At 46.5% G+C, this 12431-nt stretch overlaps 1 protein-coding gene across 37 annotated transcripts in view; it reads left to right on the top strand.

Moving 5' to 3' along the window:
- The first annotated feature begins 408 nt into the window (after positions 1-408).
- Positions 409-12431, top strand: part of TCF7L2 (transcription factor 7 like 2) — a 190788-nt gene continuing 178765 nt past the window's right edge. For 14 of the 37 annotated variants that reach the window (XM_058298414.2, XM_058298415.2, XM_058298412.2 and 11 more), the window contains exons 1-3: positions 422-1120; positions 1402-1468; positions 1680-1804. In XM_058298414.2, the coding sequence (XP_058154397.1) occupies positions 932-1120; positions 1402-1468; positions 1680-1804 (381 nt within the window). In that variant the 5' untranslated portion in view covers positions 422-931. Of the gene's footprint in view, positions 1121-1401; positions 1469-1679; positions 1805-12431 lie in introns of all 37 variants that reach the window. The other 23 variants (XM_058298379.2, XM_058298383.2, XM_058298384.2 and 20 more) reach the window with 11 other exon arrangements.

The following is a 12431-nucleotide window of genomic DNA, read 5'->3' as shown; positions in this document are numbered from 1 at the left end:
AAGTGCACTTTTTCTGGGCCTCTCTCCATTCCCGCCCCCCAAGTGGGCTTTTCTTCCGCCTTCCCGGGCTCGGATTCCCGACTCGGTCGCCACCCCTTTCCCCTCCTCTCCTACTCCGCATTGTCTTTCTGAAACCGCCCCCCTCCCGGAGCGAGTCCCTTCACCCTCGCTCAGACTGCGGGCCTCGCACACACTCAGCACAGGCCTCGCCCCCTGCACACCCCTCCCTCCATCTCTCTTCCCCCTCCCTCTCCGCCCCTCGCCTCCTCTCCCTCCTCTCCCGGCGCCCGAAAGGATCATTGTTAGCCGCCCCCGCCCCGCCCACCCCGGCTGTTTATTTATGCACACGTCACCGGGACGGCCCCGCCTCCAGGCATCTCATTAAGGCGAGTGTGTTCCTCTCGCCCTGTCAATAATCTCCGCTCCCAGACTACTCCGTTCCTCCGGATTTCGATCCCCCTTTTTCTATCTGTCAATCAGCGCCGCCTTTGAACTGAAAAGCTCTCAGTCTAACTTCAACTCACTCAAATCCGAGCGGCACGAGCTCCTCCTGTATCTTCGGCTTCCCCCCCCCTTTGCTCTTTATATCTGACTTCTTGTTGTTGTTGGTGTGTTTTTTTACCCCCCTTTTTTATTTATTATTTTTTTGCACATTGATCGGATCCTTGGGAACGAGAGAAAAAAGAAACCCAAACTCACGCGTGCAGAAGATCTCCCCCCCTTCCCCTCCCCTCCTCCCTCTTTTCCCCTCCCCAGGAGACCCCAAAGACCCCAAAGCAGAAAAAAAGTTCACCTTGGACTCGTCTTTTTCTTGCAATATTTTTTCGGGGGGGGGGGCAAAACTTTTTTGGGGTGTTTTTTTTTTTTTTTTTTGGTTTTTCGTCCTCCTTCATTTTTCTTCCAAAATTGCTGCTGGTGGGTGAAAAAAAAAATGCCGCAGCTGAACGGCGGTGGAGGAGATGACCTAGGCGCCAACGACGAACTGATTTCCTTCAAAGACGAGGGCGAGCAGGAGGAGAAGAGCTCCGAAAACTCCTCGGCAGAGAGGGATTTAGCTGATGTCAAGTCGTCTCTAGTCAATGAATCAGAAACGAATCAAAACAGCTCCTCCGATTCCGAGGTAGGAAAAGCCTCTCGGGCTGGTGGGGTTTTTGATCTATTTCCTGGGCTCGGCCGAGGTTGCTCCAGGGGAGAAATCGGGGCTCGGGGGGCGGCGCGGGGCGCCCGAGGCCCGCGGCGGGCGGCGTGTGCGTGCGGAGCCTCCATTGCAAAAACTTGTAACCCTATTTTTCTCTCCCCCTCCCCAACCCTCCCACCCCGCTGGCTATTTTATTTCCCCCCTTCTCCCCCGGCTGCGTGGCGTTTGCCCCTCGCCCTCCCCACCTCCACCCCTCCGGGAAGGCGGAAAGACGGCCTCCGCCTCGCTCCGAAAGTTTCCGAGATAAATCCCGGGAAAGTTTGGAAGAAGGTGAGTACGCCCCGCGCGCCCCAGAGCCGCCCGGAGCTGCCCCCCGGGCCGGCCGCCCCGCGCGCTCCGGCCCCCGCGCCCCCTCCGGCCTGGCCGTGCGGCGGCCTGTCCGGGGCGCCCCGGCCACTTGGGGCACTTTCTAAAAAGTTTCTCCTCGCTCTCTCCCGCTCGGCGCGGCCGCCGCTGTCCCCTCGCCGCCCCGCCATGTTAGCGGCCAAGAGGCAAGATGGAGGGCTCTTTAAGGGGCCACCGTATCCCGGCTACCCCTTCATCATGATCCCCGACCTGACGAGCCCCTACCTCCCCAACGGATCGCTCTCGCCCACCGCCCGAACCGTAAGTGCCTCCGCGCCCGGCCCCCGCCCGCCGCCCGCCCGCGCGGCCCCGCATGCGGCCCCTGCCCTGCCCCCTCCCCCGCCCGCCCCCGCCCCTCCCCCGCTCGTGGCCCAGGCTGCCCGAAACTCTCCAAACTTTTCTGCCTTTTGTGGACTGGATTTGTTTGCACTTCGCCATGTTCTTGCTTTCAGTTTGCCGCCTCGCGATGTCGGGGAGACCTCTCTGTCCCGAAGCAGGGCTTTGTGGGGTGGGGGGAGAGGGGGCGCGGAATCCAGAACTTTTGGGGCGCTCGGATTCCCCCCTCTTCCCTAGCTGGTGGTGTTTGTGTCTTCCTCCTGGGAAGAGGACTGAGTGGCTCTTTCTTTCCTCTCTCTCCCTCTCTTTCTTCCCTCTTCTGTGGCGTCTTGGGCTTTCCCGGGTTAACCCGTTGGCTGCCACGGCCGGGGACTGAGGGCCGGGACTGCGCCCGCGGCGCGGGGTAGGCAGTGGCTTTTCCTCCAGGCGTTGGACTGCGGAGCCAGCGAGCGCGCGGAGCTCTTCTGGAGAAGAGCCCGGCTTTTCTCTTTCTAGCCGTTATTTATGTAGCCTTCTAGGTGCGATCACTGGCCCTCAGCCCCCTTTCCCTCGAGGGTCACACTTCCCAGACTGGTCCCACGCAAACTTGGGGACCCTGGGCTTCCTTTCTTTTGGCACCACCGCAGGGCCGCGAGCGCCCAGGGCGCCGTGGCGGGCTCGGCAGCCTGGCGCGCTGGCGGAGGGCTCTCCCGGGCCGTGCCGGGCGGCGGGCTGGTCCGGGTGGGAGGCCCCTGTGGCTGGGGTTCTTAGTTTGTGTGTAGCCGGGGTGGCCCCCTCTGAGACGAGTCAACGTGTACCCAGTGAATTTTGGTGCCTTGGGGGTGTAGAGCGGAGTTTGTGCTTGCTTAGTTTCCAGAAGGCCCTGAGTGGGCTCTGCGGGGCCAGAGGACCGGGTGTGCGGCCCCATGGGCTGCGGGAAGCCAGGGGCGCTTCTGCTGCGTCCAGGGAGTGGCCTGCTGATCGCCAGCCTCCCAACTTTGGGGACCCAGCGCGGCACAGGGTGTCAGGCTCTGTTGGCTTTCTTCTGCTTGGGTCCCGGGCTCACCCCAGACGTTTGTTAATAAGGCTCATTCTGTACCCACCCCCCTCTGCCCTTCCATCGGCCTATGCCCCCTGCCCTCCCCCTGAACCCCACTTCCCATCCCCCATCCCAAGCTCCTCCAAAAAGCCTGGATTACAGCTCCTAGACGCCAGTCGCGTTTGTGCCAGGTTTCCCGGGATTGTCATTTTGCACTCTCTTTAGTTCGGTCCCCCGGCCCCTTATTTACATACGCTACTTTTGTTTTTTTCTTTTTCGGTAACTCGAGATAGCGATTTGAAATAATGCACCCACTGTTCAGCAGCCGTGGAATCGGTGCTAATGGCCAAGGGCTTGCCGGTCGGGAGTCGATCAGATCTACAAGTGTTTTTAAGCATTAAAATATTAACTATCAGGTTTGACTTGTTTTTTGGGTCCTGGCGGATTGGCGAGGGCATGCTAGGCCGGTCATTTTTTATAGCTAGGAAAGAGAAATAATTATCCACTCCCCCTCCCCTGTGCTCCGACTTTTGCATGCCTGGGAAGCTGGGAGAGCATTTTAGCCCGACCTCCTCCTGCAGGGCCAGCTCTTTCAGGCTGCAGGGGCCTGGCCGTGGGGTTGCAGCTGGAGGGGAAGCACAGTCCAGTTACTCTGTATTTTTCTTAGGAGCTTGTGGGAATCTTAAATCCGGAGCAGTCGGCTTAGAATTGGAGGAATTGTGTACTAATAAACCCAACCAAGTAATATTCCAAAGTAACGCTGAGAATATCTTCTTTTCGTCCCCTCTCCCCCTACAATGGAAACTTCCCTGGTGTTATTTTAAAACCCACTTAGCCATCTGAAGGGCCATCTGAAGACTGAGCTTTGGTGGTGGGCTTGCTAGCTTTCTTGACTCTTTTCAAAACTCCTCGTCTGTAACCACTTGCAATCTTGCCATTCCTAAAACTTGAGCAGTTGTGTTTTGCGGTAATTAGGAAACAGGGAAATTGTTCAAGGCCAATAAATGATTTCCTGGTGTGAAAAGGAAGGCCCCCAACGATGGGTCCCCATTGTGGGCATTACAAGGAATAGACCGCGTCTAGTTATTTTAATTGTGGACATAGCGGGTGGCCTTTTGCTGTGACATCAGATTGAGCCTGAGAAGACATTTCTGAACTCAGTAGGCAGTTTTAGTATTTGCATGTCAAACAACAACAGATACCTTGTCTGCATTGCCCCTACCTTCTTACTGTCTGTTACCTGGGTTAGGTTAGGTGCTCCCAAATTAATTTATTTAAAGCAGCGGTAACGAGGGCAGTTGCTGTTTTGTGTGTCACTCCTGACGTCTTCGATCGGAGGGCCAGCTTGCAATTCCAGATTTGATACAGCTGCGGAAGGAATCTATAGGCAAGATAGCAGTCTTTCCATGCTCATCCGAAATTCTTAGTGCTTTATAGACTGTGTTTTTGCTGGCAAGGTGAAAAGACAAATTAGCTGTATGCTTTATTTCCTCTTTCCTCCTTGTTGGTAGTGTGCTTTTTTTTCTTCTTTTTCTGTCGCATAAGAGTGTACCTGTAAGCAGCTGCTTTCTTTAAAAAGCATACTCTTGGAACCTTGATTTCTCCTTTTCTGTTTAAGAATGTAAAGAATTAAGGCGTATCATTAAATCAGCTTATGATGAATAATACATTGTCACACGAATAATGCTTTAATTGCTGAAGACTCCATAAAAGCACAATGGTAATACTTTTATTTATTTTAAACGACAAAGATTTCTGCATAACATTAATTTAGTCTTTGATACAGTAATAGGAACGGCTTTTAAGAAGATGGATTCCAAAACAAAAATGCATTAAGAGGTCTAGTTAGAGATGGGAAGGGGATAGAGCTGCAAGTATTAGAATTTTGGTAACATTTGTATACTAAAGATAAGAATACTGTTACCGTATTAAAGTTAATAGGAAGAAGTAGTTTTAAATTTCTTTTTCCCTCCTGCCAAATCAGAAATAGGAATATGATGGGTGAAATTCCAGATAGGTTTGGGATTTCTTTTTATGCATTTGATTGTTAGAGGTCTTGCATCTTCTTTTATCCAAAGTTATTTGCTTTCCGACTGAGCTCTTTGCTAGTAGGATGAACAAGTAAATAAGCAGCATCTTGAGTTCATTTTTGAACTTGGAATTCAACATTAAAAGGAAACCTAGAGGGGCCTTTTATTAGGGGGTTTTGTTTAGCCGGGCAACTTCTTTTTCTGGCTTGTGAAAAATGGATGTTTTGTCCTGACTCAAACAATATAATCCTTTATATGACAAAAGATTTAGACCTTGGAGTGTGAAGGGTTAATGGTGGTCCTTCGCTGTTGTTCTCCCACCCCCCACGTTCATCCCTGATTGTTTTGACAACACTTTTCAAAGTGTGACATTCCAAGCCCATACATAACAATGTAATATTACTGTAATTACACAGGTCATTACATTTTAAATAGAGAACAATAAAATGCTTATCGCCCTGAAAAAGAACAGGTGTTCTTGCCCTTCTTTGGTATTTATGCTAATTGTTTTTCATCTCCTTCAGAAATATTTATGGGGAGTGTGTTAGATTTCAATCTCAATGCAACAGTATTAATTCCTTGCTAATCTTTGTAGGTTGGGGTTTAATGCGTGCAGTATGGAATATGGGCTCAATCTTTACTCAATAAGTCATATTTTAATGATTATAAATTGGATATGCCTGCACTTAGCAGTTTGTTGCTATTAAAGCTTTCTGAAGCCCAGAAACAAACAATTAGGTGGTCGGGAGTCTGAAGTGCTTATCTGGAAGAAGTGTTTTTGGAAACTTTTGACTGCTTTAGGCAAGCAGCTTTGATTGATGCCCCCTATCTCTGATGGAGAAAAGATTCCGAGGGAAACCACTGCCGTTTTGTTGGGAGTTTTTCCACCTTGATTTTTAATTTTACTGATAGGGATTCCGTTTTGAGTCCCTGCTGGAAGTTGGTCAGCTTTCTGTTTCTTAGCAAGCTGTGAAAAAGTTACAGGAAGGTTTCCGGGGCTTGCAGTACAAGAATGTTGTTCTATGCTAGCAGCGCAGGGTAACAGCAGTTCTGCATACTACTAAAAATATATATATATTTAAAAAAAATATATATATATATTAATATATATATTTGCTTTAGATAACTAGCATTTTAATAATTGCACCAGAGGCTTTGCTTTTCAGCTTACAGTAGAAGGCTTTCCAGGTTTTGAATGCACCCGACATCCCATGAGGTGCCTGTGTCCAGGCAAAGAGAGCATAGATTTCTCGGTTGAGAAACCCTGGTGCAACTTCTCTTACACACGCACAGTGGGGTAAACTAGAAGGTATCTGAGAGGATTTTACATTTTGTCAGATGTTTCTCAACAGGGGCTCCTGAATCACATTAAAAATGCACTGTAGAGAAAGGACAGCTGCAAATTTTTGTATGGACGGGTGTTTCTGGACCATGACTAAAGCTCTGAGGACCTTTTCCCCAGCTGTCTGGAAGTTATGTGGAAGTTGGTTTATTGGCAGTTAAGTATGAGACAACCTGGATTTAGCAAATGCTCTCCCCTGCACAGGAAGTAGATGACATTATATTGGGGGAAGGGAAGAGACTTTCAGGCTAGGAGTGATTTACTGTTTCCACCCCCCCCCTTCAAACCGCGGAGTTGCCAAATAAATAAGCACTTTCCAGGGAAGTAGATGTAAGCTTTTTAGTCTTGGTAAGTGGAATTAGATAATATCTTTAACCACATTTATAACTGTTTTGAGGTGACACATTTCCTAAGTTTTGTAAAGGAGGGGCGAATCAAATTTTTGAGGCTTGTATTTTTTGAAGGGGTGTGTGACATGGGCTCCTGAGTTTCTTCTGGGAGGGAATATGGGCAAATGTGTAAGTAAATCTTAAACTGTGACTTATAATTGAGCACATTTGTGAAGGAAATGGTTAATTTTACAACCAAAGGCAAACTTGCACCTCGACAGGTCTGCTGAAAGAAATGTGCCCCGTCCTTTGCTGGCAAGCGCCACTGGGTCATAAATCCACAGGCTTTATTTACAGCCCATAACACTTATGAATGTTAAGATATTTGACGCCACGTTGGCCTTATAATATTCAAGGTCCGCAGACACTGGCAGTGGCTCAAGTTTCTCTCACTAATTACAAGCAATGTGATGGGGGGTGGGCAGCCCATCGCAAGTGCTGCTCTCCCCCTTCCCTGAATGAACCCCACCCCGACAATCTGAGCTTATTGAGACAGACACCCCTTCCTTTGCTGCTGACTTGCACTTTTCCTCTAGGCTATTGTTATATACAGTTATAAAGAGCACTTTCAGGGTTGGAAATTCAGTGGGGGCTCTGTACAAACGCCTTTTTTCAGAAGCAAAGTTGCTCTAGGTGTTTGCATATTTTCCCCTTTCTCCTGTTTTTTTTTTTTTTAAGACTGCATTGCCTATATTGTGTAGATTTCCCAGAATACTAAGAAACCTGATACGAGAGACTGCTCTTTAATTTATATGATGTTCCACTGAGCTGAAGGGAAAATATACACATTGCATAGTGTACTACTTAACTTGTGGGTTTAAAAAAAAAGGGAGTTGGAGTAGGAGAGTTGATTAAAAGAATTTAATAGACAAGAAAAAAGTCCAGATTTACACTGGGCATGGGACGACCGATTATTTGGGCAAAGCATGCTGGTATCTGGGGAGGAAGGCACAGAAAAGAAGCCAGAGGAGGTAGAATAAATGCTTGATTAAGAAAGATTTGGAGAGGCTAGGAGGATAGGGCCAAGATATGGGCTTGGGGAAATGAAGGCCTGGATTGCAGTTGGGGCTTGGGAGTTTCTTGTAAGGGTTGGGGGTGCCACGCCGGGGTGGGGGGGCATTTAAAAACATTACTGCTTTGCTCAGCAAAGACGGTTTCCAAAGTGCTTTCTAGCAAAAGATGTTTCATAACAGTTATTGTCTGCATCTGGGGGTGGAGGGCCGGGATGGGACATTATTTGTGGTAGACACCATGATGTGAGAGAGAAGGCCAATTACCCTGCCAATTTTAATTCATTTTTGAAAAAAAGTGGGCCATTCTGGTGTGCTTTGGAGTGTATGCGTTACCAACTGCCCACATGGTAAAAGGGGGAAGGGGGACCCCGAGGCTGTGGGTAATTGTCCAGCTGCACAGGGAAGCTGAGGACCTGCTCATTTCTGGCGGGCTCCTTCTCTCCATCCAACCCAAATCTAAAAACCGAGGCTGAAAGGTTTTATTTTCTAATCGATGGAATGCAGAAACTTACTAGCCCTCAGGGACAGATATGAATCCCTTAACAGCTCATTACAAAGATGGGGCTGTGGGATCTTTGAACGGGTTATCAGCCCTGGTGTTCTCCTTCTTTTCCCATGATAGGGTTTTCTTCCTTAGGCACATCTGATTTCGGGCTGGTAATTCAAACCCGTTTTATTTTATTTTTTCTGTCGGGAAGTAGCCCCAAACAGCTTGGACTACAGGGGAAAGAATGGGCATTGTGGAAGCAGTGCTGAAGGAGTTAAAATTGCCCGCTAAAGTTTGGCATCATGAAAATAAATTTGAGGCCTGGTAGGCATTAGTGGGGCACAGCACATTTACAGAGCTTAATTAGTACGAACTGTAATTGTTCATGGTCTGCCAGAAGAAGTAATGTTCAGGAAAAGTGGAGTCCTTCTCTTGCAGTCTTCAGTTTGAAACCGATAAATCACTTGCATATTTGTGTAGTGATTCAAATGGAGCTAAGACCTCTCCCATCCCAATGTGGTAAATTGTAAAGTCAATGAATTGCAGATGTAGGCTTCAGTGAGATTCTCTAAGAAAATGCAGAATGAATGGGAAAGAGTGATGCTATAAATATTTACTGAGGAGATAACTAGATTCCTGCATGCTGGGCCAATTATGATGTACTAAATATATTAGTATAATGCTTAAAAAATCGAGAGGCACTGTGTGAGTCTTTGGGTGGGTTGGTTTGTTTTGGAAAGTGAAATAAAAGGCACTATGTTATTGTCGTGTCAGTTTTATGAAGCCTGAATCACAATGGCATTCCCAGGGAAGGACACACGAAACCCACATTAATGCAAATTAATTCGTTATGAGTTGCCGCTTGGTGACTGCTAAGTGGAGTAATGATGGGGCATCATTTTAAGAGTGTTAGTGTAGCAAGTTTTAATGAAAAATGCTGTTAGGAACATGTCTTGGCACTTTAGCCCACGTGGTTTTATATGCTGGAAATGTGTTTTGTACAAGAGCAGGAGACTTGATTCGCTTTATTTTTTCCCCAGTTTAAGAATGTTTCTAATGAAATATTTTGACTGTTAAAATCATCTAGTTTTTCTAAAAAAAGTCACCCCAAATTGCCCATCACCATAACCAAGTTCAATCTCAGTTTTTCCCTTTTTTTGTAAGAGGTTGCAGCACATAGTGGAAAAAACAGTGAGTGTAGCATTTCCCCATAGGCCTATAGATAGAACTTTCTTTAAGCGATTTTTCCCCTTTTTTTCTTCTTAGAGGATTTTGGTCTCAGGCAATGTTTCAAGTCAATACTTCTTTCTCCAAATGTGAGTAGGTGGATGTGTAGGGAAGCTGTAAAAAGTTAATGATCGTTTTCTGACTCATAGCTGATGGTTTCAGGTTGAGGAAAAGAAAAGAAAAATAATGAGGGTAAACAGACATTTGGTGGAACATTGAGGCAGTAGGAGATAGCGTTCTTATGTCCAAAGGCCTGCATTTTGTTGCGGCAGAATTTCTGAAGAATGCTGGGGCCTGGAAAGGAGATGCTTTTAGGTTGTTGTTTTAGGGTGCTGCAAATGTTCGGTGTCCAGATCTTTGCAGGAATTGTGAAATCTGTGAACCTACCAGTCAGTGCTCCTTTGGCCATTCCTGTGGAGGTTAGAGGCAGGCCCCTTTGGCGCTTTTTAAAGTGGGCAGGCAGTAAACCCAAGCCTGGTCAAAAGTTTATTTCCCATTAAATGTAAGAAGCAACCGACTTAGGACCCAGAGGCTGTGCACATAGTGGTCAGTGGTTGCTGTCACAGCCCCGAAAAATGACCGATGGCCTAAGAGGTCTTAGATGTACTAAAAGAGTATTCTGTTTTTTAAGCTAACGATGGGGAAATTAAATTTCAAGTGGCTCCTGATGTAGCTATAGGGTGGAGGGGAATGTGGAGCCAAAAAAAAAAAAAAAACCCAAAAAACCTGAAGCCAAAAAACCTCTTAAGAAATGGATCTGTTATTTTTTATAAAAGAGAAAACCAGGTGATTCATAAAATAAAAAATAAAGCAAATTGCTCCACCTCTTCTCAAATTAGCGGAATGAATAGGCATAAAAAATTAATCTCCATCACCTTGGAAGTTTAGGAAACGAACAATGTCTTAAGTTTTTTAGTTGCCTTTGGGGATGAGATTTCTGTGGGTGAAGAAAGCCATTTCCCCATCTTTGGAAATCTCTGACATCGTGTTTCTGAGCATCACATTCAGAGCAAATAACAGTGATTAGCAATGAAAGGAGAGAAATAAAGATAATGATAATAAGGGAAGCGGTTAATCATAATATTTTGACTTTTAAATTGCTGGGGAATTGTGCAAGCCTGCGCTTTAGCACAGTCAAATCTTTGTGGTTCTTGCCTCTGAAGAGGTGTGGGCTGGGCCATCTGGGGGTGCTAAAATGGTGGGTGGGCTTGACCACTGTACATGAGCACCCAGGAAGGGAAGGTTTAATTCTGGTGAGTGTTTCCCGCGGTGCCTCTCCGGGACACCCCAGGGAGGGAGGCACTATGTTGAAGGCGTGGCTCCCGCCTGGGTTATAGCTCCGGCAGTAGCTGGGTGAGGATGTGACGTGGGTGGAGGAGTGCTCCAGGTCACCAGAGCAGAACAGCCCTAGGAGGTGAGGTATGTGGGAGCCTGGTCCTTTAGCCCAGGCCTTACACAGAGCCGACCGGCTGCTGCTTTGTGGCGATCTTCACCTTCCCTCTTCCCCCAAGCAAAGGCCAAGCCTGGCTCGCTCTCTCCTTCCTTAGAGCTATTTAGAGAGCCATCCGTTCTTATCCCAGTTGAGAGGGCCAGGTTTTCACTGCCTACTTGTTCTGTATTTTATCTTTGTCTTAGAAAGCTAGGCGATAATGAACAAGGCTTCTTGGTGTGTTTTACAGGGAAAGAAAAAGCAGTTAAAGTGTGTGTTTTAGAAAAGTGTATTTGGGAAAAGAAGGGATGACAATCCAAAGGAGAAAAAAGAAAATTTTAAGTCCTTGACTCAGCAGTTAGGGGAAGTTTAGCTCGGAAATCTAACACAGTAGTTACTGGCTTAGGAGTAAAGGTCTGACTTGAGACAGAGACTGAGCTTGTGCTTTGCATTTGTGAGCTGGTGGAGATTATTCTGTGCTGCTGAATGCCCAAGGAGGGAAGTTACATTGTGTGTGTATGTGTGTGTGTGTGTGTGTGTGTGTGTGTGTAGGTAGGTGGCGTTAAGTTTGTCTTGGATGTTTGTCTCTCTGCCAGATTCTTAAACTTGCAGTTGCATTTTTACACTTTTAATTGCAGTATTCTCAGGGGTTGTGGTGGTGGTTAGGTCGTGATGAACATAAGGATTAAGAAAGGAACTGGACAAGTGAAAATTGAATTTGGATTAGCCACAGTTTCATTAGTTTATTCATAAGACTGTGATTATAGGAATTTTTTTTCCATGACATATATGTAGTTATCAGGTGTCCATTCCATTTTAATTGACAAAATAAGATTCCTGTGGTTACTCTGAGAATGGCTTGCCTAGGGCTCTGCAGGGTTTGTGGGAAGAAAAGCTTGGACAAGTTTCCATTAAGCTCTGAATCAGGCAATTGGAAAAGAGGAGAATAAAACCGGCTGAAAAGAGGGACAAGTTGTTAGTGTTGCCTTCTCTCTTTAGAAGGAGAACCCTCCTCTCTAAGAGCCGCTCGCTGGCCAAGAATTCCAAACTCGCAGAGGAACCTGTCCCAGGCACAAAAGTTGTTTTAACATGATGCAGAATTGTCACAGTAATTAGTGCAATCTCCGCTTGCTGACTGGCAGTTTTTACAAAAAAGACAGGGGGACAAAGGGTTCAAATTCATCTTTCTTCTTCAGTGATTGACTTTAGATGAACTGCCTCTGAGTGTGTGTGGGGGCTGTGTGCAGAGAAGGGGGCTTCTCTTTTGTTGTTTTAGGGGAGTTTGGTTTATTAATCTGTTTTGACAGATACAGGGATTTTTATTTTTTTTGCCCACTTTTTTGAACCCCTTTTTGTATTCTGTTTTGAGGCCAGCAAGTTTACAAAATATATGTAGGCAGTGTTTTTATTCTTGTTTATTTAGAACAGAAAATTATCTTAAAACCTACTGTATCCCAAAATGGACACTTACAACTTTGTCCTATGAGTAAGGTGGATTCAGATGATTTTTTAAAAACTTGGTTATTACTATGTTGTGTTTATTTTCAGTTGGTTCAAAAAATTTTTTCCCTCCCCTTATGTAGGCTGAATGATTTTTCTTGTAGGGACCAAAATACA

Source organism: Dasypus novemcinctus, chromosome 6 (genome assembly GCF_030445035.2).
Source record: "Dasypus novemcinctus isolate mDasNov1 chromosome 6, mDasNov1.1.hap2, whole genome shotgun sequence".
Classification (NCBI taxonomy): domain Eukaryota; kingdom Metazoa; phylum Chordata; class Mammalia; order Cingulata; family Dasypodidae; genus Dasypus; species Dasypus novemcinctus.
Note: the sequence above shows the minus strand (reverse complement) of the source record. Positions and strands in the feature narration are given on the sequence as shown.